We start from the raw sequence: 27,750 nt of genomic DNA, 5'->3' as shown, positions 1-27,750 counted from the left end.
AGAAAAATGAAATTCAATAAGTAAATAAATACATAAAATACTCGCCTCACACGAACAGGCTCCCTCCCACAGAAAATTGCCAAAATTTCTAATTCCTCCCGCCAATTCCCCCGTTTCAACTTTATTTTTATTTGTTTATTCATTTATTTTTTTCTCATCATAAAAGTTTGTTTGCCACAGAGCTTTTTTTCTGCAATAATCCCAATGGAAAAATCCCATTGGCTTTTTGTCGAGGGGCCCAGGGCGATGCTAACTTCCTGTTTGGCCTACAAAAATAAATCATCCCTGCAACACTAATGTTACTGGTTAACTGGTTGTCTGTGATGTCCGTGGCAGAAGCACCTCCCCTCTCTGTGCACTTTAAACTCTCCTAGACAAATATTTGCCTTTTCTCAAACATAGTTTAAAGCCAGTCACTCTGAAGTTAACGGGTCTCTGCTTTGGATAAATAAAAATGTCCGGTAATTACAGACTACTGGTGAAGAACGCCAAACAGGTGGTTCTGATCTGCAACAATGGAGAGAAGTTTATGACCAAACCTGGGATGCAAAACCTTTCTGTGATTGAAAATGGGAGCGTAGTGATAGGGAGGTAAGTTTTCTGAGATTACTTCATACCAAGCATGAGGGGTCACCTTGTGTTAAATTTTGTGAAGAAATGTGGAACAAACATTAGATTTCCTACATACTGTACCTTTAACTCATCACTAGTGCGTGAAAAAAAGTATAGTTTGGCCTGATGTGTGTTTACAAAAAGGTTTATCTTCCATACGATGGCTTTGTGAAACCTCAGCTGCATGTTCAGCTCAAAGCTGTGCTTTAAAGTGACATTAAAGCAACTGATTTCTTCATCCAGCGATGGGCTGATTAAAGCTGTGGGTCCTGCAGAAATCATCCGAGCTCAGTATTCAGAAGCGACATTTGATAAAGTGATTGATGCTACAGGAATGTGTGTCCTGCCTGGTGAGTATCTGCAGGTTTATATGCAAGTTGTATTTCTTGACTTTCTGTACAATAACATAATACGAGTGGTTATCATTTTAAAAATGTCTTGTTTCAGGGTTGGTTGACGCCCACACCCATCCAGTCTGGGCTGGAGACAGGGTGCATGAATTTGCAATGAAGGTAAATCATGTTCAATATGTGTTTGACTTCCACAACTGGAGCTATAGTTTTATGAGATTGCATGTTCCTCTTGCAGCTGGCAGGTGCCACCTACATGGACGTGCACCGCGCCGGCGGAGGGATCCACTTCACGGTGGAGCACACCCGAGCTGCCGGGTTCTTGGAGCTGCTGGGGTCCCTCAGCAACAGGCTGGTCCGGATGCAGCGAGCGGGTACGACCCTGGTGGAGTGTAAGAGCGGGTACGGCCTGGAGCTGCAGACTGAGCTCAAGATGCTGCAGGTGATCGAGGAGGCCAGACACACGCTGCCCATCAACATCTCCTCAACCTACTGTGGAGCCCACGCAGTGCCCAAGTATGGACCTTTATATCTCCTTTCACATCACATCCTGATAATGAATCCCTCTAATGAATCTCCTTTTATTCAGAGGGAAGACAGTTGCTGAAGCCACAGAGGACATCCTGCAGGTTCAGCTGCCGAAGCTGAAAGAACGGATGTCTGCCGGGACTCTGAGCGTCGACAACATCGACGTGTTCTGTGAGCAGGGAGTGTTTGACCTCAGCTCTACTCGCTCCATCCTGCAGGCCGGCAAAGACATGGGCCTCAACATCAACTTCCACGGAGACGAGCTTCATCCCATGAACTCTGCTCAGGTATCATTCACTCACAAAGTTGTGTTTACTGCTTTTTTTATATTAATATATATATATTTATATATATATTTATATTTTGTCCACCCAATTATTATCAGTGAGGGTCGACTAAATTCTAGAAAACATGCAGTACAGTTCAACAGCAGCTTGGATGAAGCTTTAAGTTTGATGAACGCTAGGGAACGCTACAATATATCATATTTTTATCATTATCGGGCGACGTCAACTTGTGTGATAAACACATCAGGAAACATTGAGAAATAAGAAAATACAAATATTAATGTGAACTCGTTAAAATAGAAGAAATATTGCATTCAGCGTTTTTTTTTGAGTTAGTTGAAAGAGTATCAGCAGAAAACTACACTTTAATTTAACTCATTCTTTTTTTACTGGTGTCTTTTTGTGTTCAGTTCAATTTGTTAACTAAAAGAATTTGGGAAATCATTTCCTTTAATTTTTTAATTCAACAAGCAATTTGTTGTATTTTAGTAGAATACTGAAAGCAGCAGAAAGACAGAGCTGAGTACACTGTTTATCGTGAGTAATTATTCAAGAGTGTTATCACATTTTTTACTCATATCGTGCAGCCCTAACAAATGCGTCTCTGATGCATTTTCAACAAAAATGTATAAACTGTGAAAAATATCTGGGCCATTAGCTGCCAGTTCTGTTGTTTGGTGCCCTAAAAATTGTACTTTTAAATTTCAAAATCAGCAAATAATTACTGCAATTTACCCACAATAAATGCTTATTTTCAGTATTCTTTATTTAATTAATAAAAACAATCAAATAATCATTTGGGCAGCAAAATGTCCAAAATAATTCATATCCTCATCACAAGTTCTGAATGCCACAGTTTCCTCAAGTTAATATTTTTTGATGCTGTTAAACTTTTGTTTCCATCAGTAATGTCGGTAAACACAGAGCTATTATCAGTTAATCTGCTGATTATTTAATTGATTAATATAACAGTTGTTTGGTAAATAAATCTTCAAAAATTAGGGAAAAAATGTCACATTCATTATTTTTCAGAGCCCAAAGTGACGTTTTTTGACCGACAATCAAAAACTCAAAAATATTCAATTTACAATCATATAAAACTGAGAAAAGGAGCACATTTGCTTGATAAAGGATTTAAATGATTAATCAATTATTCTGTTGATAAATTGATTAATTATTTAGCTAACTGTTTCAACTCTACTGCAAGAAGTTTTAAGCATTAGAATAATAATCTCGTTGTTAACCTGAGTATTTATGTGTGTCAGTTGGGTGCAGAGCTCGGAGCCTTAGCCATCAGTCACTTGGAGGAGGTCACAGACGAGGGGATCGCTGCCATGGCAACAGCAAGAACTGCCGCCGTCCTTCTACCAACTACAGCTTACATCCTACGGTATGTAACACCCGGGGTGGAAATGTAACTATGTACATTTACTCAAGTACTGTACGCATGTACAAAACGGAGGTACTTGAACTTTACTTTTACTTCTTCTTCCTTCTATTCTTTTAACTTTTACCTAAGTATGTAGATTGAAATGCAGGACTTTTACTTGTAATGGAGTATTTCTACAGTGTGATATTAGTACTTTTACGTGTGTGTGTGTGTGTGTGTTCAGGCTGCCTCAGCCTCGGGCCAGAGACATGTTGGAAGCCGGAGTTATTGTGGCTCTCGGCAGCGACTTTAACCCCAACGCCTACTGCTGCTCCATGGTGAGTACAGCAGGAGTGTTGCATGATGGTTACAACTCATCCCTCGTCTCTATCCTCTGTTTATTTGTGTCTTCCTCTCTCTCTTGTGCCCTCCTCTTCCTCAGCCAATAGTCATGCACCTGGCCTGTGTCAACATGAGGATGTCCATGCCGGAGGCTTTGGCTGCAGCCACAATCAACGCAGCGTACGCGCTGGGACGCTCCCACACACACGGCTCCCTGGAGGTCAACAAACACGGAGACCTGCTGGTCCTCAACACCTCACGGTAAATCACATGTCAAGATTTACACACAGAACAAAGGAAATCTTTTTGTCCGATCGTGTGTTTCTGGGTCTATAACATCTTTTTTTTTTTTATTATGAACAAGTAATGATGACCATTAAAAGTAACTAAGTACTTACAAGTACTGTACTTAAGTTAAGTACAAGCACCTATGAATTTGACTTGACTATTCTCATTTTATGTTACTTTATACTTCTCCTCCACTTTATTTCAGAGGGAAATATTGTACATTTTACTCCTACATTTATTTGTCATTATTTATTAGTTACTTTTCAGATTGAAAATGTACATATTTACATGCAAAAAATGTGATTATCTTATAAAATATTTGTTATAAAGTACAGTAAAACAGTAGTTAAAAAACAACCATCCTGTTTCATGAAAAGTTACATTTCTTAAACAAAGACATATTGTAAATCTACTTTGTATTAAACTGTTAGTCCTCCGTTTTTTAGTGGCTGATGTATTCAGATAATGCAGGATATCTAATTAAAAACTAGAAAAGCACTAATTGAATATTAATAGTAGGCATTTAATTATTAGAATAATTACTGGATGTACACAAAAAATGAGTCCCCACTGTCTGTAAGCAGCAAAACAGATCTCTGGTCTAAAAATAAATATCATTATCAATTTGTTTTTTTGGGCTTTCCTGCTTTATTAAGTAGCAACAACTCAAGCCAGATTTGACCTCAGTTCGTTGCAGTTAATTGTACATAATTATTTAGTTTTGCATAAATCTGCAAAAGCTCTGATTCCTGTGTGGGAAATATCTGTTGTAACACCAGAAGTCAAGTTGGATGCAGTTCACTAAACATCCAGTAGAGGGCGACAAATACCTACAATTAAATTGAACATCTGATGAGAACCAGGGAGAAAACCTTTGACATCAATCCAGATAAATTAGATCTAATAAATCAGGAGTGAACAGATCTAGCTGAGCCTGATCTATGTAGAGCCATCCTTCTTCAGTATTGGTGCTGTGCTGCTGACATCCTGCATTTGACAAAGTTATAGATTTGTAAACTAATGCATTTTATGTGTTTGCATGACATTTTAACCTTTATTTTACCATACAGGTTGAATAAGAAACAGTGAATGGTTAATTTATAGTTGACTATGTCCTAAGTTATTCCTCCCAAAATGCTATAATAATACCTAATATACTAATCAACTGATTTGACCTTAGCACCAGGTCTAACTTAAATAAAAGTTTAACTGTAAGTAGTATTATTATGTAATATAGTACTGAGTTTTTCAGACAACATCAGATTGTCTGGATTATTCTTACAAATGACAATGACGCCTTTAGTATTCATTATTTGATAACTGCATTCCTTGTATGTTTATATGAATTAAAAACAGATCCTTTCCTGTATGCTTTATTGCAGATGGGAGCATCTGATCTACCAGCTTGGAGGACATCAGGAGCTGATCCGCTACGTCGTCATCAAAGGAAACGTTGTTGTTGATAACGAAAAAACTATGGACTTGTAACCAGAAGACACTTTGTGAAGCTGCTATCAATAATTCTGATAGACGGCTACAAGATTTTAAGGTAACACAATTTGACATTTTTGGAAATGCACGTATGCGCCTGGAAACCAGTAGCTAACCGAGCTCTGTCCACTGGTTGTGTGGGCTTTCCCCCACTTGGTATTTATGCTAAACTAAGATTACTGACTGTAGCTTATATTTAAAGGTGCTATTGATAACATTCAGCCACTAGATGGCTCTATTTCCCAATATGTCAAACAGTTTCTTTAAGCTAATATTAACCTAAACATCTGTTGCAGTCACTGAGATGTCATTGTGTGTGTGTGCGCTGCCTTGTCAAAGAATGTTTCTCAGGCCAATTAATCAATTACTATCTTAACAGTGTTAACAAGAAACCAACATTTTTAGATAAATGTCACGTTAACTGTTGATTAAAATCTGCCTCTATTCATTTATCTCGTTTCTTCTATGCAGAGCAAAGCATGTCTTCAATAGGTTATCAGTTATTCAGTGACTAGAGCAAACAGAGGAATGTCATTATCACCTCAGAAACAGGTAAGATATTTCACACCTCAGTGATCAAACAGGTTATTGATTGACGTTGTGGGACCGTTGGGGGTGAAAGCAGATACTAAAACTATTCAGTAAAGATTCAGGAGCAAAAGAAAACAAAAGTAATGAGTCAGTAATTATCAGTACGTCTGAAACAAAATATCACATTTGAGAAGAGTGCTTTTATTGAACATGTTAGTACATAATGCTTTTTAGTAAAAATAATACTCCTAACTCTTCGTCAGTCTTTTTTCTCGGTTCTGATTGTCAGAGACAAATATTTCACATAACAACATGCATTAGAGTGCGATCTTTATAAAGCTTATTGTAAGAAAAACTAGTTCAATAGAATGTGAGATAAAAGGCTGTAATGGCACACATCATAGCTGGCTTATTATTTTACTACAAACAAAACATGATATATTTTATGTAACGTATATTAACAGTTTGGAATGACCACGTTAATCCCGTCAGGCTTCGTACTTCTTCCCTGCTCGGTGGATCTGTTGGTAAAGCGTCATCGAGAAAGCCATACCAAGGAGCTGGGAAAATAAAAACAAAAAAATCATGTTAAAAATACACAATAGTGCTGTTTGACATTTTGGATAAGTTCTACATAAGAAAGGCCTGTCGCAATTATTACAATATCCCCTGACCGCGATCAATTTGCACAATTAGTTGTAATCATTTCCATTCTCCTGTTTTTATGCACATTTTCGACATACTATACTATGACTTTTTTTTCCCGACGTACTATAATGACTTTTTTTAAAAATTTCGTTCGTAGTTAATATGTGGTATAGTATGTCGAAAGAAATTTAAAAAAAGCCATAGTATAGTATGCCGAAAGATTTCATGGAAAAAAAACTTCATCGTATATGTCAAAAAAAGTATACAGTGTCGAGAACAAACAAAAAAAAGTCATAGTATAGTATGTTAAAAAATAAATATGTCATAGTATAGAATGTCGAAAAAAGTCATAAAAAAGGAAATAAATGATATGTTTAAAAAAAATAATAAACTAGTGTTGTTTGGATAAGTGCTTGATAAAGATTTCCTTACCTGTATGACCAGCACACACATGGCGATGGTTCCCAGAAGGTGTTTGTTGTCATCCAGCCACTCCTCTACCTTCTCATAGCAACCCTGAAAAAAGAGAACTGCACATCAGAACGTATCCACAAATATAGACCAGCTGAAAAGGAGCTGGTTCTGGCACAAACTTCACCAAGAAAAAACAATAAAACTGCACCTTCTGATGATTTACGACCAAATTTGAAAAATTTGGACTGAGTCGGAAACGCTGTTTCCCCTCTTTCAGTCTTTATGCTATGCTAAGATAATCACCTGCTGGCCATAGCTTCATATACAGCACACAAACATGAAAGTGGTAACAATCAACTCTCTGCGAGAAAGTAAATAAGTATTTCCAACATTGTTGAGCTACTCCTTCAGAGTTAACAGTCACCAATTACAACTTTAAGACTTTAAAACCAAACATAAAACATACTGACCCGTGTCCAGAAGGTGTTTGTGGCGTTGCGTCCACAGCCCGGGTAAATGTGCTGGCAGCAGCGGTCAGGCACCACGTTGTCATGCAGGGCGGTGTACCAGTCATTGTGGTTGATCACTCCACAACATTTCCACTGTTGCACAGGCAGGAGACACGGAAACAGTCAATTATGTTTTTTAAAAATTTGCATAACTACATTAATTCAACTTTAAGTGCATTACAGGGTGAAAATAAAGTTGAAGTTGGATTAAAAACTAAAGAAATGGCAAGATATAACTTTATAAAATGTAATATCAAACAGGTAGAGGACTTGATTGTTAATAATATACCTCTCCCTGTATGGTGTTCCATGCATCCCTCAGTCCAGCGTTGTTGTCCGTGTTGTACAGCACCAGCCCTTCTTTCAGGTCCCTTCTGGCATTTTCGCTCACCTGGGCAAACAGAGGAGAAGAGGTGGATGATGGGATATGTAGTCACACTCACCTACTGCGGGAGAGGACCATTAATAAATATGAATGTTCTTTCACAGTCTTACCTTGTCGGTGTAGACAAAGAACAGGATGAGGAGGATGAGTTCGGCCAAGAGGATGATCAACAGAACGATGAAAAACTGGAGAAAAAGAAGCAACATGTCAGATTAAAAGGCTTAAACATGAGCAGAAACATGGGGTTTGGTGGTGGATCCTAACTTTTCTCATATTACCAGCACAATAATACCTGTAAGAACGTTTAAAAATATAATTAACAGAATGAATTTAAGTGTTTAGACAACATAACTTCTTCTAAATTGCTCCAACATTTAAAATTCCAACACATCACTAAAGAATCCACTCAAACAACACCACTAGTGATGCACGATGGGTATTGTAGTATACTCACACTCAGCAGCAGGCACTTGTTCTCCTTGATGGCCCCCAGGCAACCCAGGAAACCCGTCACCATGACGACGGTACCGAGGGTGATGATGAGGTTGGCGGCGGAGAACGACGGGAAGGAGGGCGATAGGGTCGCAAAGCTGCCCTGAGACACCGACAACCACACGCCAACACCCAACAGTCCACACCCACCCAGCTGAAAACACACACATAAACAGGAAACTCAGACACTTCCTGTTGATTTAATGATAATAACACTCTTTAGTTGGTATGCTGATCTTACTACTGATTTATGGTAACTGTGTGTGTGGAATAATTACCCAGAAGAGCAGGTTGAAGAGGAAGAGCATGTATTTAACGCAGCAGATGCAACCACGAGCCATAATGAATCAACAGGTACTGCAAGGAAAAGGTTTGTTAACATGAAATGACAATATTGAAGTTTAAATAAAAGGTATAACTGAATGATAAAGTCACTGGCAATACATTTAAATCACATTCAAATATATTATTCATTTCTGTACGTCAGGTGAACTTCAGCTTTGTGCAGGGATACAGCAATAAATTACAGCACTTTTTGGCCAACACAATTCCCTCCAGCGTTCCTGAGATATCACTTTCATAAGAATGGGATGTACGTGAGGTCACGGTGACCTTGACCTTTGACCACCAAAATCTTATAAGTTCATCTTTGAGGGAAAAATTTGAAGAAACTCCCTCTAGGCATTCCTGAGCTATCGCACTCAGGAGAATGGACCGGACGGACAAACAGACGGACTAAATAGTCACATAAAAAAAGTCAGTACAGTATGTCATAAAATGTCTTTAAAAATAAATCATAGTATAGTATGCCACAAAAATATGATTAATAGGTCATAGTGTCATAAAAATGCCATAAAAAAGGTCATAAAAATGTTCATGAAAAAAAAAGTCAGTGTAGTATGTCAAAATTTTCATGAAAAAAAAGTCCAAGTGTAGTATGTCGAAAAAAATATAAAAAGTCCTAGTGTGGTATGTCGAAAAAAATATAAAAAAGTCCTAGTGTGGTATGTCGAAAAAAATATAAAAAAGTCCTAGTGTGGTATGTCGAAAAAAATATAAAAAAGTCCTGGTGTGGTATGTCGAAAGATTTGATGGAACAACGTCATAGTATGTCGAACATTTTAATAAAAAAAAGTCATAGTATAGTACGTAGAAAGATTTGATGGAAAAAAACGTAATTGTATACTATGTCAAAATTTTTCGTGAAAACGTCATAGTATAGTATGTTAAACATTTTTTGTGAAAACAAAGTCATAGTATAGTATGTCAAAAATGTCATAAAAAGTCATTAAATGACATAATATAGTATGTCAAAAAAATATTTAAAAAAAAGAATAGCATAGTATGTCATAAAATATGACATAAAAATGGATTAAAAAAAGTATAGAATGCCATAAAAATATAATTAAAAATTCATAGTATAGTACGTCGCATAAATATCATTAAAAAGTCATAGTATGATATGCCATAAAATATAAAGTCATAGCATAGTATGCCATAAAATATAATTTAAAAAGTCTTAGTATAGTATGTCATAAAAACATAATTAAAGTCATAGTATAGTATGTCATAAAAACATAATTAAAGTCATAGTATAGTATGTCATAAAAACATAATTAAAGTCATAGTATGTCATAAAAACATAATTTAAGTCATAGTATAGTATGTCATAAAAACATAATTTAGTGATAGCATAGTATATCATAAAAACATAATAAAGGTATGTCATAAAAATATAATTAAAAAGTCATAGTATGTCATAAAAACATAATTAAAAAGTCATAGTATAATAGGTCATAAAAATGTAAAAACCTTCAATACTTTTTTGGACACCCTGGATATAAAATCATGTCATACATCATAATAACGGACTAGGGTTAGCGTAATGTTATGTGTTTTTCTGCAACTTCTTTCATCTATTGGAGGTTGTGTGTGTCACCATGATCACAAACCAGCCACCAGACTGTAGTTCACTAACCTCTTTGTTTCCCGTTACATCAGACTCACTGTAAACACTTTGATCTCCCTGTGGAGTCATTCTGAAACCACACAAACACAACCAGGAGGAGATAAACTCACCACTTCCAACTAGCAGGAGAACGGAGAAGCTCTAGTGGTGTACCTGCAACACACAAGCGGACGCAAACATTTACACCAAACTGTATATGGTGTACAAGCTATCAGTGAAAGTGATGCTTTAAGTTTAACTCTTAAGTTTAAGTTTCTTGATTCAATCAATAATGTTGGTAAACACAGAAGTAGGGCTGTAACTAATAGCTATTTTTATCAGCAATTAATCTTAATCTTGATTAGTTGTTTGATGTATAAAACATGTAAGTACTGTTAGAAGAGATTCCTAGTCTGACCACATGAAACCTGTAACTGTTAACTCTATGAGTGCATGGGTATAAAATAACACTTCACAGAACATGTTAAAGGGAAATACTGTTTCTTTTTGTCAGAAATTACACACATACAAGTAAAGAGCTTGACCTAGATGATAAAACATAAATGTTGTGTTCTTAAGAAAAGTGCTATATAAATAAAGTTTATTATTATGGTAAATTTAATAAAAACAAACCTATAAATAGAGCTGGACTGATATTTATATATGATAATATAATGTATCATGAATATGTTGGCCAATAAATAACAACAAAAATGCAGTACAGAAATGCCCAATATAATGTATGTTTGAGATAACTTAGAAATAGTGTTGCCTTTAGATAATTTGTCAACCAGATAGCACTAATAACTACTAAGAGCCCCATTCAGTACATACTAATCACAATTCTTTAAAAACTAATTTAAGACATCTCTATCAGAAATGTTTGTTTATGTTAAAAAAAGTATATATGTAATAATATATAATTAATTATTATTATAATTAATTATATATTATATATATATTATAATTATATAATATAACATATATATATATATATATATATATAAAGTCATAGTATAGTATGCCATAAAAAGTAATATATATATATTAATTGTATATAATATATATTAATATAATTATATAATATATATTAATTGTTATTATAATTCATTATTATTATTATTAATTATGATATACATATAATTATTGTTCATATTAATTATTATTATTAATATTATATAATTAATTATATTAAGTAAGTTGTAGAGATTCAGCAATTAGTCAGTTGATTGTCCATAAATGGCAAACTGTTTTGATAACCAATTAGCCTAATCAATTAATCAAGCAAAAAAATCTTTGAAGATCTTACCACCTTGGCACTGAAAAATTATTTCAATATAGAAATAATAAAAATAAAATAATAAATAAATAAAAATGATAAAAATAAAACAAAATTAAATAAAATAAAATTGAAATAATAAGAATAAAAATAATTAATTTAATAATATTTGTTACCTATTCATAGAACTAACTGTTTTAAAAACAGTTAGTGTGGCATAGAGTACATATTTTTGTAAAAAAAAAACTCTTTTATTTTGTATTAGTAGACAGACGGTGGTGTCTTCTTTTATTTTGTATTAGTAGACAGATATCAGGTATCTTCTTTCCGGTCACGACGTGACGTCACTGGACTGAACTTTTAAGTTTGCGGTTTTAACAAAAGTTTGCGATAAAAAACACGAAAAAAAGCCCAAAAATCACCGATAAACCCTCTGATTTGAAACTTTAGTGACATTAAAACACGTCGATGTTTGCTCACACACAGTTAAACTCAGTGGATAATCAGGCCGTGATTGTTTTCATGTGTGAGACGAAGGAGAAAGAGAGGGGTAGTTTTAACCTACCGTTAGCTATGAACTCATCTCCCCGGTAACGTCTCAAGATTCAGCCGCTGAAAGAGCTCCACATGCCGGCTTGACTTCTGCTGTTTCCCCCTCACAGCATCGCTCGGTGCGGAGACATTAATCCAACGGTTGTTAACGGCTGAGAAGTTGTAGTTGGAGTTGGAGAACCCGAGCAGGAGGAGGGTAACGTCTTTAACTGGGCTCCATAGAGGGGGCGGAGCCAGCTGGAGGACGGACCCGGATGAGGAGGCGTGGCTCCGGGGCTGGAGAGAAGGACCAGCCGGGCAAAGACCCTGGAGGTGTAAAAAAATGACTGCTAAAAATAGAACACATATTTGCTGATTCTGGCTAATTTTGCAACAGAAAAAAGTCCAAATGCAGTGGTAGCCTAAGTATATTTACACAAGTACGTGTACTTTACCTGAGTATTATTTTTTTCATGATACTTAAAGGTCCCATATCATGCTCATTTTCAGGTTCATACTTTTTTGTGTTTCTACTGGAACATGCTTTAATGTTAAAATAAACTTTATTTTCCTCATACCGTCTGTCTGAATATGCCTGTATTTACCCTCTGTCGGAAACGCTCTGTTTTAGTTCATTTTGACGGAATTGGAACAGAATTGCATTGCTAGGCAACAGCTTGGGTCCATGTGTAAGTTCTGTCAGCTGATGTCATTCACTTACACTGCAACAGGAAATAAACTGGGACACATTTAGAATGTGTCTGAATACGGGCTGTGTGTATTTCCCAGTGAATTGATCGTTTCGATACTTTCACAGTATTTATATAGGACTTAAGCCTGCTTTATAATAAAAAACATGAAAATCTCACTTTTTTAAAAATAATATGGGACCTTTAAATTCTTCTATTCCACTACATCTCAGAGAGAAATATTGCACTTTTTACTCCACTAAGTTACTTACCTGACACTTACTTTACAAAGGATAATTTACTGCTTTTTCTCTAAATAGTTGCAATTTATTTTTTAATAATAATTTAATATTTTTAATTAAAAAAAAGCATTTCTGATATTCTTTTTTAATTTTACAAACCAAAGAATCAATAGATAATATGAGGAAAATAATCAGGAGTTAAAAATTAGCTCCACCTTAACCAACTACAACAGTAAAATCCTGTTTTTATTCTACTATATCTAACGATATAATATATAAATATCAGTCACTGGGTCATTTTTCTGCATTAAAAACTTTTACTTTTAAAGCTTTAAGAACATTTTCCTGATTGTACTTACATACTTTTACACAAGTGACATCTGCAATGCAGGCATTTTACTTGTAGTGGAGTATTTTTTCATTGTTGTATTTGTATTTTACTTAAGTAAAGCATCTGAATACTTCCTTCACCACTGTCCAATTCCCATCGACCTTCATCATGCAAGACAAGGCTGAATTAACAACCAGGTAAACTTCAATTGGTTTTGGCAATTTGATTAATTCACCACACTGTAAAAAGATACTTCATTACACGTAAAAGTCCTGCAAAGTATGCAAGTATAGTCAGGAAAAAGTACTTAAAGTGTTAAAAGTAAAAGTACATATGCCGATAGGACTGCAACTATTGAATATTTCTATTATGGACTCATCTGATGATTATTTTCTTGACATAAAAATGTCGTCACATTTACCCAGAGCCCAAAGTGACACCTTCACAATGTTTGTTTTGTCCAACCAACAGTCCAAACTTCAACATTATTAAAGATAAATTAAAGTTATTAAAAGGAAAAAGCAAATCCTCACATTTGAGAAGCTGGAACCGTGAAATATTTGGCATTTTTGCATGAAAAAATTACTTAAATGATTATCAAAATAGCTCTTCTTGTACATACTATTAGGTAGTTAATTTATAATAAAAAGGCCTGTCACACATGACTTGTTCTGTATATGATGAACTCTAAACATCCACACACACATACCAAAGTCAAATAGGACTTTAATAAAGGTTCGTCATTATAACATTAATATAAATACGTGACTCTGAACAGAAAATACCAAATAAAAATACAAAACATAAATACGGAAAACATTAAAAGCATGTTTCTCTTTCAGTTGAGCATCCATGGCATTAAAGCAGGAGAGTGTTTCCTGTGGATTCTAGCAGTAAAAGCCATTGTCCAGTTTTCCAGTGAGATCTGAGGTCTGTATTGGTGCCTCCCTCACAATGAAGGGGAGGCAAAGGACACATGAGGAGGACGGCAGTGATTGAAAACGTCACTGACTGAATGCTCCTCCACTATTTGACTCTGTCCTCTCTCTCTCTGTTGGAGTCTGTTTATCCCAGCACCCATCGATCACACTGGGACGAGTTCAGCTGCACAGACTCACAGCTGTCTCCAACCTCGTGCTGAAAGAAGATATTAAACATGTTATTTGGCAAATCTATTAAAAACACGTCAATAAGTTCCTCAAAAGGTTCTTAGTTCCGGGGGAAAGTTCCTGTGGTGGAAACGGGGCTTATGGCAAGTAGGATTACAACTGATTTGGCTCTTAAAATCTGGGCGTAGAAACCAAAATTTGAGTGAAAGTGAAGCTCTGTGAAGTAAAGTGAGGCATTACTGGAAATAGGCACGCAGTAAACGCTCAATCAACTTTCCTAAATGAAGTTTAAAATAAGTCAGCTACAGACCTTGTTAGCGATAGCCCGGAGTTTCCCCAGCAGGGAGGGTTTCTGGGTGTAGACCACATCGTCGTCAGGTTCCTCCCCTTCAACCAGAGCGCAGCTGTCTGCAGCTGGCAGCTCACACTCCTTGTTTGCATGCATCACCAGACGAGAGTACTTGTACTCCAGCCTGACCACAGACCACAGGGACACCGTCACCGTGAGATAGCATGTTGTTAGGCAGAGACAATATCAAGAAAGTAGGTGTTTAAAGGAATACTAAGACTTTTATTTTTACTGGAAAAGCTGATGTGTTAGGACAGTAGTTTAATCCAAAAATAAAAGTGATTCTACCAAGTTCGTTCTTCTAAAATAGACCAAGATACATCTATGTTGTCTCTGTTTACACAAAATTGTGTTAATTATTTTTCTCACTTCTCTTTAATCTTACATGATTTGTGAAAAACTGGAAATTTTTACCTCTTCAGACCCCTAAAATGCCTTTTAAATGACACAATATTAGAAGAAACAACTGGTTTAGTTGCTCACAACTTGTGTTTTTGAGAAAAAATTACCATAACAGTGTCAGAAATAGATTTTGCTTCATTTTAAGAGGTCACAGCCAAAAGACTGGTGACCTCTATTAAAACCAAAACCATTATATGACTAAAGTAAAAAACAAAAAATTAACTAAAAGTAACATAAAAACATGACTAAATGTTTCTGATACGGTAAATATAAAATGTGTACTTCTTGAAAGAATCTGAGCTTTTACTGTCGCTGACAAACAGCCTCCGACATCTCTGCCTTTAAACACCAATTAAAGGTGATCTTAATGAGCACGTTGGCGCTGACTGAGCTCGGCGGTGGCGTCAGATTGGCAGTTGCCTCTAACCTCTTGTTTTTCTTCCAGAAATAGCAGGTGAGGGAGATGAGCAGCACGGCCACGAAGGCTCCGCCACCGACCCCGACCTTCAGCCACAGAGCGATGGCCTCACACGGAGCCGAGCTTCTGGGAGGCAGCGAGACGCCTTTGGTGCACAGCTTGGGCTCGTTCCACATGTACAGAGTCACCTGGAGAGAGCAATGAGGGAGGGAGACAGATGGAGAATTTACACTTATTTTGCTTGTGCATAAAATGAGAAGAATTGAGAGTTTGGGGTTTTTATTGAATCTGAATCTAGTATTATATCTGCACATTGAACCAGAATCCTTTTGAATCTTTATCAAATCTATTTAGGCTACTCCTTAAATAATTATTATAATTAATTAATATATGGTTCATTATATATTTAGCCAAGTGACCTGGATGGTTTATTCATTGCTCTTTAATAATATAAATTATTTCACCAATTTGTCTTACAAATTGAAACTATTGAAACACAACCCTGGTCAGATTAGTTCTAGTGCAGGTTTGTTACCTGGACGCCTCCCTTGCACGCTCCTTCTATCTTGTGGTAGTCGTCCTTAGCGCAGCGTGGACAGGCGCTGGCGCTCTCCCACAGGAAGTGAAACGTACATCCATCACATGTTCCTGCAGGACATGAGCTGCACAAACACACACGCAGATAATTTCACAGAATTTATTTAATATTTATTTTGAATTTCTTATGTTCATATTATACATTTTAATATCAAACATTTTTCGTCCTGTTATATTGTACTTTCACGTCATTTTCCAAAGCCTGTAGTGCAAAATGTATATTTTCATTCATATTATATAATAGCTTGTATCATATTCATACTCCATCACCATCTCATACAATATAGTATAATTGTAACCTACCTGGGCACAGAGAGCTCTGCTCGCTCAGACTTTTCGGGGTTACAGCGAACAGTGATGACTGAACTGCGACCCTGATCACATGAAGCCGTCGCCTGCGTTGACCTGACAGAAACAAGAACATAGATAATTAGTATTTATTTTTTTCGCTTTTATTAGATACTGAAGATAGTCAGGAAAACGGAGAGAGGGGATGATATGCAGCAAAGGGCCGCGAGTTGGATTTGACATCTAACTAAAAACTCATTCAAAAACCATTGACTTTGAGACAAGGGAACTGGAAGTGGGTTTCTCTCTACTGTACCTGTAGAAGAAGTTGATGTCTGGAACATCCTTTAAGTTCTCAGGAAAAAGATCTGGTTTAGCGTTCACGCCGTCCAGGACGGAGTCGACTGTTGCTCCTGGAGAGAAACAAAAGATTTCAACGTTAACAGCTGATGATCAACACACTGAGCCACATGCTGCCATTTAACCAGGGTCGTACCGATGAAAGCGTCCGCGAGGCTGATGGACTGGGAGGAAATGGCCATCCTGAAGCCCCGCCCGTCGGCTGGGATGATGGTTGATTGACAGATGAAGCTGTCCACCGAGTTGACAAACTGAGCCGAGTCGCTCTGGTCGTCCTTGCTGGACACGTCGGTGACGTTATCGGTGCAGACGGCGGCTCTCTTCCCCTGTAGCAGACATGCACATGCAGATAGTGTGAAAATTATCCGTCAGTTGCTATGGTTACGCTTGATGTTTCATTGCATCTGCAAAAACAAATAATTTTATCACACTGGGGTGACAGGCCTGCATGTGAAAAAATTTCAAAACAAAGATATTGAAAATGTCAGTTTGCATTATAGCCGGAATATTTAATGAAGTCTGGTGGGAAATCAGCCACAATACACAATATTTGTAAAGAGCGAGTGAGGAAAAGTAAAGTAATGTTGACATAAACATAAAAAAATCCAGACACAAGAGGCTTAAAACTGACTGATTATAATATAACCAAAATACAAAATAAATCACATTAAAAATCACTTCTTATTAACTGTAAATTTTAGGAATTAAAATTTTAGTCCTGCTTTCATACAAGACAGCTTACCATGAGTGCAAAATATCCAGTTAAATTCAGGTCAAAGTTTAAAAACAGGATAAGATCTGAAGGATATGTTAATAAAGAATGAGAGGATAGTGACGGATCTGTTTTTAATATAAGAGGATATCAAGTGTAACCGTGACCTACCTCGTGGCCACACAGGCTGATGTTGAACAGGTGAAGGTATTTGGTGCCTTTAGAGGTGAAACTCGGCCCGATGGTCAGCGAGCCCACGTCGCTCAGGGGGCTGAGGTCAAAGGTCAGCGTACGGTTGTTCTCCGTGTGGGAGAAGGAGCAGTCGCTGTAGCAACGAGAGTGTTCCTGAAAGAAAAGGAAACACATGAACTCTCAACCGCTCACCAGAAATTACAACACGTATAAACAGTAACCCTTTTATTGCTGTAATTAGAAGGTTTTCTAGTCAATTTAACATGGTTTCTGTTCCAGGAAACATCTTTTATGTCTCCTATAAAAACTGTAAATGAACCCTATAAAGGCTTAGCACTTGAAACAGGATTTTTATAAACCTTATCTGGCCCCTGACACGGCAGACCCCCCAGACAGTGACTTAAAGAAATCACCACTTACTGATAAAACCCAGAGTAGGACTGGATATCAAACGCAATTTCTTTTTGGTTTTGACCACAACGTGTCCGTAGCACAGAGTCAGATTCGTAATCTTTTCTACTTATGCTTGTGTTTTGACAACATTTAACATTAGAAAGAACTTTGGAGTCTTTGTTTAATGAAAAAAAAAAGTACGAAAAATGTATATTTTTCAAAGTACGGTATGAAAATACAGATTGTTTTAGTATCAGTACCAAAACTCAACTATCATATCAGCACTAGTACCATGAAACCCAGAGAAGGAGGTCTCTCTACCTTGTTGCTGATACTTCCGGGCCCACAGGCGACGCATGCGTCCTGGCCGAAGGTGTGGCGTCCTGCCAGGTGAGTGTTGGGCGGACACTCCTGACACCGGTTGGTGTCTCTGTCGATGTAAAAGCCAGCAGGGCAGGGCACGCAGGAGGAGCCGGCCCGCTGGGAGTTCTGGGGTACCAGAGCGCAGGCCCGACACGCTGACGCCACGCCATCCAGGACGTTAGTCACGCTGATGGAGTACAGCTTCACCGTGTCACTGACGTAACTACGAACCTGTAAACAGGACAAGGATAGAAACATATGATGAGGTACAGATATGTTCCTAATATTTAATGAAGGGCATTTATTGTCACATTTTGCACTTTTGAAAACTGACAGTAATGCTAGAAATAATAATTTACTTACAATTAAAATGAATCTTTCAGTGCTAGAATTGTTAGTTATTTTATGTTAAATAATACAAAAAGAGAAAGAAAAGTATCAAGTAATACAATAATAGCAACGTTTCTTGAGTCGCTGAAAAACAAAACTCTCTCTTGTAGAGAAGAACAATTAATTACTTATTAATAAATACAGAGAATGAAATGCACAGGTATTAAATTAAATGGAATAAGGTGCTTAATGTTTGTGTGAGTGCACTTACGTCCTGAGCATTATTCGTCCTCTGGAAGGCCCATGTAAATGTGACAGAGGCGTTCCTGGTCATGCTGTGAGCGTACGACTGTTTCCCCTTACTGCCTTCCCACGACTCCACCACTGTGGTGCTCTTCCTGTTCACATCCTGCAGGGGGCGTCACAGTAAAAACAGTTAAATATAGGTTGGATCCCTGAGCAACAATATGTAGAACACTGTAATAAATAAACTGGAGAGTCAAACGCGACACACCATCATGAAGTAGAGCTCACAGTCTCCAGAGCAGATGGTCTCGAACACAAAGGTTATCCAGCCAAACTCGCTGCCGGTCATCCCTGAAAGAGAAGCTGGGACCCTGCCACCGAAAACACAAACACAGCCAGAGATTTAGATGATTCAGATATAGAAACACAGTATTGTTAAGTGGATTTTAGCCGGCAACTTCTTCCTACAAAACCTCTTTTACTCTGTTAAGACAGCTCTCTTTCTGTGGTGTCCAAACATGCATAGATAAATCAAAGGCTGACACAAAACAACCAGATCTCCCCAGAGTGAAGGCACACAGACTTACTTGAAGCCAGGCACATGCAGGCTGAGGATGAGGTAGTCGTTATCTGAACTGCCTGCTCCGCTGCGAACATGGTCGCCTGCAACCTCCCATCCTGATGAGCAACAGACAGGATGCACACACACATTACACCCCACTGATTCTGGATTATAGATCTGTGCAAACACAATCTCACCACAATGTCCATTTAAGTAGCTGTTCTGGATATTTGATCACATCACATGATCTTCATCAGCAGAAAAGGAAGACAAAAAGGAAAGTTGAACATTTATATTTTCTTAAAATTATATCTATATATTTTTTTCGAAAGATCATTTGCTGATGAAGATCATGTGATAAGATTGAAAGCTCCAGAACAGCTATTGGCTGCGTCCGAAGTTGCATACTTAATTATTATATAATGTTTTTTTGTAAATTATTGTATGAGGTGTGAACACTTCCTTCGTGCCTCAGTAACACCTCAGGTGTTATTGTACTCACCGTTCATGTCGTCACATTTGGAGTTGCCCACGTTGAAACAGGAAGTTTTCATGTTGGACGGCAGCACGTTCCACCATTTATACTCGTAACCCAACACTGGCTCCGTACCTGCAGGGCACTCAAGGCACACTGGTACACACATACACACACAAAAGCTTTATTTAGATACAACAATGGTATTTTCCTCGTTGATAAAACATTATGTTTGCACAAGAACCATCTTTTCAGGAGTGGATAATCCAGCTGGGTGGTCTCTGTTTAGGTGTTGAGTTGACTTTCCTTAGATAAATACGGATTGATTATATGAATACAGGCCCGGTGCCTCGGTAGCAGTGCATGCCAGGTGTGAGCAGGTTTACCGGAGGTGCCGTCTGAGTGCGTTCCGGGTGGGCAGGGAAAACAGGTGGAGTCGTTGCTGTTGTAGTAGCCGGGGTTGCAGGGAGGACAGGTCTCTCTCTGCCCCGTCGCCGGCAGCTCCACCGCCCCCGTGATGTTCTCCACACAGATCTTTGGCTCCACCCAACGATACAACACCTGCGTCTGGAACCAACAAAGACACAGAAGTCAGGGGGCTTTACCTTGCTCAAATAAAAAACATGGAAATGTACCTGGAGGAAAAAAGACTGAGATACACAAACGATACTGTCAACAATGTTCTTTAACCATCATCACTCTTACTCAGCGCTTTCAGAGATGTGAATCAGAACAGGCCAAGGTCGTGGACGAGAGCCAATGAAGCTGACTTTGGATCAGATGACATGCAAAACGTTCACTAAGCTTTTCATCATTTCCTCTCTGATGTCATTGTGTGACTTCTCTAGTTTCTGACACGATGCCCTCAGAGAGCCGACGAAACGTCCTCACTGTTTATTGTCTAGATAAATGTAATGCAGTAAAAACAGCATATGAACGAGCAGTGCATTATATGTTCTTTTGTTAACGTTCAAAATTCAAACTAAAATCAATCAAATTGTCTTTGACAATTTATCAACTACTACCTTAAAACTCTCTGGGGTGTGTTTATAAGTAGGTGTGTAATGTCCTTAAGGTGAGGATGTGAAATGTGAAACATGTGGATGATGCTGACCTTCCCTTCGCTGTCGCAGGCCGTGTGGATCTGGAAATAATCCTTCTCTGAGCACGGCGGCCGCACCTTACACTCTGCCCAGCCCTCATCTGAGAGAGAAGGAGGACACAGTGATGATCCATGTAAACCTTTTTGATCTTTATATTATACAACAAAGTCAATAGCAAAGCTCATCCAATATGGCAGCAGAAGACCAATGAGTATAAATAAAGGTTAAATGAATGAAAAAAAAATTATATTCAATTATTAAATAACCTCCCATGGTGCATATGTTTGTCACAAACCTATAATAACCAAATTTGAGAAATTATTATATAAAAAAAGTACCATTAGCCTATATATTTTTCTGATTTTTCTCTTTAAGTTACATTAAAACACTGTATGATTGTCTGACTTAACGCAAAAAAAAATGTTTTTTAAATGCAAAACTTATGTTTATTATTATAGCTCACCCACAGTTTTCTTTTCACTGGATATAATTAAGCCTCAAACTAGTTTGTGCTTTTATGATACATGCTGTTGTTAGATGTGTACATACTTGAGTAGTGGTGTTCAGGGCAGGTCGTACAGGAGGACGCCCCCTTTGTGGAGAAGGTGTTGCTGGAACACGGCTGACAGGATGAGGAGCCGGGCGCCGAGCTGAACCAGCCGGGCCGGCACGGGAAACACTCCGATGTGTAGGCAACACCTGGACAGGTGTTCATAATTCATATAAATAATAAATATGTTCATTAATGCCTTATAATGTGTTAAGGTTATGATTTACCCTCTATTTGGATGTTCTTGAGCAGCACAGGTTTGACCATCTTCCCTCCCACCAGGATGCCGGTGGTTCTCCAATACAGGATGTTGGTACCGGACTTCAGATTCACCTGAAAACAACAACAACAAAGATGTACACACAGACCATAATACTGTCCATCCCTACTAACACAAGCACAGTCAGATACTCACTGTGTGTGTGTCCCATTCTCCATTGTTAGTGACTTTAATCCACTTCTGGTCATCAGTCTGAGCCATTTCCTGACACTGCTCGTTCTGGACCTGAACACATGTTGATATGGTTGCTATTAGCAACAACAGATGCTGCTCTTGACTCATCCACAATAAACCTCCACTAATTAATTTTTTATTACTGTAAACCGGGGTATAGATGGATTTGTTAAAGGCAAGGAGCTTTAAATCAATTCATTTCCCGAATCAACTAACGTTAATGCTATTCATTCCCAGAAAGTCGACACTTACTGTAATTCCCCAGATGTTTTTTATGATTAAGTTAATTCACACTCATTTTAACAAATAAATACACATTTTAAAAACCACTCATGATCTTTGTAAATTGAATATATTATTACTCTGTTGTTAAAATGGCATTACATTTGGTGAAGAGCGCGTTATGATTTGTTTAGGACTCCAAACTCAAAGTTTAGGACTTGAGTGCAAAGACTTACTTGTAACTTGTAAAATAATGACTTGGTCCTACCTCTGCATATAAGTAATAATAAATTCCTATTTAGGAAGCCAATATTAGCCCAATATATTGGCAAATTAATATATTATAATACATGATATAAGAAGCAGTTATTGGTGCTCACATAGAACTCAAAGAAGATGTTGTTGTCGGGGTACTGGTAGGTGAAGGAGACAGAGCCCTGTTTCTCCAGATGGACGGCGTAAACCAAAGACACCGTACACTCGTCGCGGTTCGACTCCAGATACACACCCTGCGGCGTCCACGATGAGCTACAGCACGGACAAAACACACTCAGAAAAAATATACTCATCTCCATGTTAACCTGTGTGAAAGGTTAGTGTTAGTGTGTCACCTGTTACAGGCCTGAATGTCCTCTCCGTTTTGCCCGGGGTCCAAGAAGCTGGCCAGGCTGGTGAAGCCTGCGGGGATGGCGTCCCATTGGTCAAAACGGAGGCCGCTGCCCAGCGAATAGGAGCCGGACGCACACGGCGTGCACTGCTGTGTGGTCATCTCTAAAAACTTCCCGGCCGCACAGGAGAACGCTGTGAGACGGTGAAGGAAAGAGGGTCATATTACATGTGAACACATATAGATATGAACACACACACACACACACACACACACACACACACACACACACACACACACACACACACACACACACACACACAGAGAGTACTTACAGCAGTCTGTTCCTCTGGTTGGAGGTGGGAGGTCTGAGCAGGAGCTCGGGTTGAGAGGGATGGCGACTCTCCATCGTGACCCTGTGCTGTCACACTCTGTGTACTGGTAGTAGTAGTCTGTCTGCAGAACACACACACACAGATACACACAGAGATTAATACACCATCCAATAGACCCCTCTGGTCTGCATGTTAGCTGTTAATTGGACAGGCACACATGACTTTTTGTGATCATGAAGCTGATTTCCTATGAAAAACAAAAGCTGGTTTCCAGGGTGAAAGTGGTGGCTGACCCCGATCACCACGGCAACCAACCCGCTGGAACACTAATGGTCCATTAAAAGCATTGCAGCAGCAGATCGTCTCTGTACAGGCGCTTCTTCCCAAGGCCTGCTTGGTTGTGACATTATTCTGCTCATCATTTGAACTGATTTAAAATTCATTTAGAGGAAAAAAAATGTCCAAAGCAGCTTATTAGGAGGCTTTTAATCTCCATAGAAACACGAGCTACAGATGACAACAGAGTGCGTTCAGTACGAGTGCTGAGCTTTTGTTTTTTATTACCTTTTAACCTAGTACACCTAATACATTACAGGTTATAGACTTGTTGTTTTCAACATATTTCCCCAAACTGCCTTTGAATATTGTTTACTTTTCTATTATATTCTACATCCTATTATCTGGGCTAATATCTCATTTTTTAACTTTAACTTCAAACGCTAACAGCACTTCATTTTAGAAAGATCCTAATAATATACTAGAATAAAATAAAGAATAAAACTCCCTCGCACACTCATTACTCGTTTATTTCATATTCATTTAATTCAACTTTTTGGTCTCAACAATCTTCATCATTTATATACAATTTAGACGAAAACATTGTATTACATAAATATCAAATAAACCAGCAGTAAACAAGAAAGTGTGCAGGAGTTTTTCACTTTTATTCAAGTTTCGCAGCCCTATGATGCACCTGTCACACATTCAGGTTAAGACCGGGCAATATGATGATATATAGATCGTCAAAACGTTACAAAAAAATGTATTTCGTATAAATTTTTCTATATGGTTTCTATTTCAATATACTGTAGGCTAGACCTATATTTATTTCTCTATAATTTCACTTAAACCTTTTCATTTGTCAATATTTAATTCACACAGAAGTATAGAAATAGGCTTCACCATGAGGTTATTTCATATAGACTATTTATTTATTGAATTACCAGAAAACCTGCTATATCGTGATACATATTGAGATATGAGATGATCTGTATCATGATAGAAGATTTTGGCCATATCGGCCAGCCCTATCTCAGGTGAGCAAATATATTTATTATGATTTTGAGTAAAATGCTCTTTAAATACATTTTATTATTTAATAGAGGAGAAGTTTGAGATTTAGGATGAGAAGATTGATACCTCTCTCATATCTCTTAGATGTGGACTTTAGGTATCTTATGGCTGTATAATGCTCAACACCAGTAAGCAGATTTAATATATTCAATGTCTTGCACTTTCCTCACTTTCTCTTTATACCTTTGAATCTCAAAAGACTTTAAATCAGATTTCTACTTTTTGCAATCCTTGCAGAATTAAGGCTGTAAAACCTGTAAGTATATTAGGGATTGGTTCGGTTTTAATGTGACTCCCCTCCAGTCCAAAGCCTCGCTCTGGCAGATCTCCATCTCCTCCCCCTGAACCAGCTGCTCAACTGGGCAGACAAATCATCAGAGAGTGCCGGACAGACAGCCGAACACTGACATCTAAGTAGCAGCTAATTAAACTGGAACAATCACAGAAATGACTGAGGATGTGTGTACGGGGGAATGAATCAGAGATGGTTTGGAGATGCAGGATGTGTGCGGTGCAGATACTCTTGAGCTCTTTCAAATGACTAATCACCTCTCTGCAACAACAAAAATGGCCATTCATGCTGCACCCCTCCTCCTCTCCCCAACACACACAAACACACAAACTGTGGATGGCCATGTGAGAGGAGAGGACGACCACGTCATTAACATGTAACATGGCAACCTGTGCTGAGAGTCACCTGCTGTCCAGTGGACAAACAAAGAGCGCTGTGCCGGTGCTAATCGGTTCAACAGTTGTGGGAAAAGGTGAGACTGATAAAAAGAGGACATGAGCTAATGTGTTTCGCTGGTCTCCCGGGTGACTCACGCTGGTTGCCATGGAGACTGATGAGAGGAAGAGAGAGAGCATCCTCTGAGTCGGGAGATTAGAGGACTGGAGGTTTTGGGAATTATGTAGACAACAGGAAAAGATGGGCACTAATCTCTTTGGTCTGCTGATAACTGATATTGTTGAATGTTTTAATGCCAAAAACCTGGAAATAATGTTCAGCAACAGTTTATATATTCATAACATAACATATTGTTTTGTTTATTTTGTACCCCACTGGCCTCTTGTTTATTCTGTACATTCTGTTATTTATCTTTATATATTTATATATGCATGTTTGCTATCTGATTAGATGCTGAACTGTATTGTAATGTTACTAACTGTGTGCAATTTCATTAAAGTTTAAATGTCATCTAATCTAATCTAAATAATAATAATAATAACTGTTCCAGGAGTGTTTGCAGCTCCTCGATGCATTTCAGAGCCAAATATTGTATATTTATTTGATAACTTTAGTTACTTTACATATTCTGATTAATAATACAAAATATGATCAACAAATAAATTATGATAGATTATGTTCAAACATTATTGATAAATATATATATAGAATAATTAAAATATATAGTAATTAAAATAAAATAATGCTCACAAATTAACACCTAACATGTTGTGTGATAAATTCTTACAAAACTGAAGTGTAAAAAGTACATGTTAAGATGTTATTGGAGGTTTTGTGCTAGACTGTATCTTGGCCAGGAGCAGTGAGTCTTTATGCTGAGCTAAGCTAACCAGCTAGCCTATTGGCTGTAGTTTATTATTGAATGGACAAACATGAGTGGTATTGATTTTCTCATCAACTTTGACAAGATAAAAGTGTTAAATTAAATTAAATTAAATTGAATTAAATTTAAATTAAATGAATTAATTTAAATTTAAAAATTTAACTGAATAATGTTAATTGAGCTTTTCACACTGAATAAAGAGAAATGATGCATCCTGTGTAACATCCTCACTTTGCCTCTAGGCTCCATGGCAAAAGCTGGATATAAAGAAAATATCGAATAGCGTGTGTTCTCGCATAGATCCAGATACTGTTGAGCCAATATATATAAAGATTGACTTGTAGTATTTTTTTATTGTGCATTGTGAGGAGCCATAATATGGTTGTTTAATTCTGCATGCATGGCCTCCTTTTTTATTTTATTTCATCACTGCATTAAAATATGTGATGGACAATAGTAATTTCTAGATGATAACAATGATTAAAAAAAAACAATATTTAGTCCTCTTAATTGTGTGTTGAAGTAGCATCAAGACATTATAGGAGGTAATAACAGTACTCACATCATGGCACGGCCGCAGGTCGGTGGACACTGATGATGATGATGTGTGAGCGGTGGTGATGATGATGATGAGAACCAGAACCAGGCAGCGGGGGAACCAGGAGGCCCATCCCAGCTCCAGCATCCTCAGCTCGGATCACAAACAGCCGGCTGTCCGCTGCCTGGAGCCAGGAACATGAAACAGGCCGAGCGGTGAGTGTTTATGTGGTGGTGGTGTCCAGGTCATTGATGCGCCTCTCTGTCCGTCTCTCACTCTCTCTCCACCCACAAACACCATCACCATCAATACACACACACGCAGTATATAAAATACACCACTTCCGGTCCCAGCTTTCAAACTAAAACTCCCTATCCTTAGAACAGGGGTCAGCAACCTTTACTATCAAAAGAGCCATTTTAGGCAAAATAAATAAATAAATAATCTGTCTGGAGCTGCAAAACATTTGAGCATTGTGATGAAGGTAACACAGTTTATAGTCTAAGTATGTAGTATATAAGTCTAATGCAGTGAGGGCCAAAGTGCAAATGCACTACGGAGTATTAGGGCCACATTGAGGAGAAAAACATCTGAGATTTACAGAATAAAGTCATAATATTACGAGAAAAAAAGTTGTAATATTACGAGAATAAAGTCATAACTTTACGAGAAGAAAAGTCATAATATTACGAGAATAAAGTCATAACTTTCCGAGAAAAAAAGAAAATAACACTTAAAATTACTACTTATAATATTGTCTTTATTCTCATAATACTATGACTTGTTTTCTCTTAAACTTCTGACTTTATTTTCATAATATTACGACTTTTTTTCTCGTAAACCTATGACTTTTTTTCTCGTGTTATTATGACTTTATTCTCAAAATCTCAGATTTTTTTTTTTTCCTAAAGAGCCACAGGTTGCAGACCCCTGCCCTAGAATAAAGAGTGAGAAT

General features: G+C 37.6%; 3 protein-coding genes across 3 annotated transcripts; 1 reads left to right on the top strand and 2 right to left on the bottom strand.

Moving 5' to 3' along the window:
• Positions 1 to 384: 384 nt before the first annotated feature.
• amdhd1 (amidohydrolase domain containing 1) lies at positions 385 to 5,716 on the top strand. Its single transcript, XM_074624957.1, has 9 exons — positions 385 to 591; positions 856 to 962; positions 1,060 to 1,124; positions 1,201 to 1,478; positions 1,552 to 1,777; positions 3,043 to 3,167; positions 3,391 to 3,484; positions 3,589 to 3,749; positions 5,159 to 5,716. Exons 1-9 carry the CDS (start codon positions 455 to 457, stop codon positions 5,262 to 5,264), a joined length of 1,299 nt encoding a protein of 432 aa, XP_074481058.1. The 5' UTR covers positions 385 to 454; the 3' UTR covers positions 5,265 to 5,716.
• A 262-nt stretch (positions 5,717 to 5,978) lies between these two features.
• Positions 5,979 to 12,243, bottom strand: LOC141761560 (tetraspanin-9). Its single transcript, XM_074624958.1, has 9 exons — positions 12,039 to 12,243; positions 10,326 to 10,368; positions 8,525 to 8,603; positions 8,209 to 8,400; positions 7,865 to 7,939; positions 7,659 to 7,760; positions 7,331 to 7,462; positions 6,879 to 6,962; positions 5,979 to 6,358 (listed from the first exon to the last, which is right to left on the bottom strand). The coding sequence occupies exons 3-9, from the start codon at positions 8,585 to 8,587 to the stop codon at positions 6,287 to 6,289; spliced, it is 720 nt and encodes a 239-aa protein (XP_074481059.1). The 5' UTR covers positions 8,588 to 8,603; positions 10,326 to 10,368; positions 12,039 to 12,243; the 3' UTR covers positions 5,979 to 6,286.
• A 1,731-nt stretch (positions 12,244 to 13,974) lies between these two features.
• Positions 13,975 to 27,084, bottom strand: LOC141761557 (endosome/lysosome-associated apoptosis and autophagy regulator family member 2-like). The gene is made up of 22 exons (XM_074624956.1): positions 26,820 to 27,084; positions 23,334 to 23,454; positions 23,003 to 23,192; positions 22,772 to 22,919; positions 22,131 to 22,220; positions 21,943 to 22,048; positions 21,715 to 21,864; positions 21,177 to 21,265; positions 20,449 to 20,629; positions 20,090 to 20,218; positions 19,613 to 19,703; positions 19,294 to 19,396; positions 19,051 to 19,188; positions 18,408 to 18,680; positions 17,673 to 17,846; positions 16,926 to 17,115; positions 16,746 to 16,842; positions 16,445 to 16,546; positions 16,080 to 16,206; positions 15,554 to 15,732; positions 14,686 to 14,848; positions 13,975 to 14,403 (listed from the first exon to the last, which is right to left on the bottom strand). The coding sequence occupies exons 1-22, from the start codon at positions 26,940 to 26,942 to the stop codon at positions 14,332 to 14,334; spliced, it is 3,036 nt and encodes a 1,011-aa protein (XP_074481057.1). The 5' UTR covers positions 26,943 to 27,084; the 3' UTR covers positions 13,975 to 14,331.
• Between the last annotated feature and the right edge of the window lie 666 nt (positions 27,085 to 27,750).

This window comes from Sebastes fasciatus, chromosome 23 (genome assembly GCF_043250625.1).
Source record: "Sebastes fasciatus isolate fSebFas1 chromosome 23, fSebFas1.pri, whole genome shotgun sequence".
Lineage (NCBI taxonomy): Eukaryota > Metazoa > Chordata > Actinopteri > Perciformes > Sebastidae > Sebastes > Sebastes fasciatus.
This window is presented reverse-complemented; position numbering and strand designations above follow the sequence as displayed.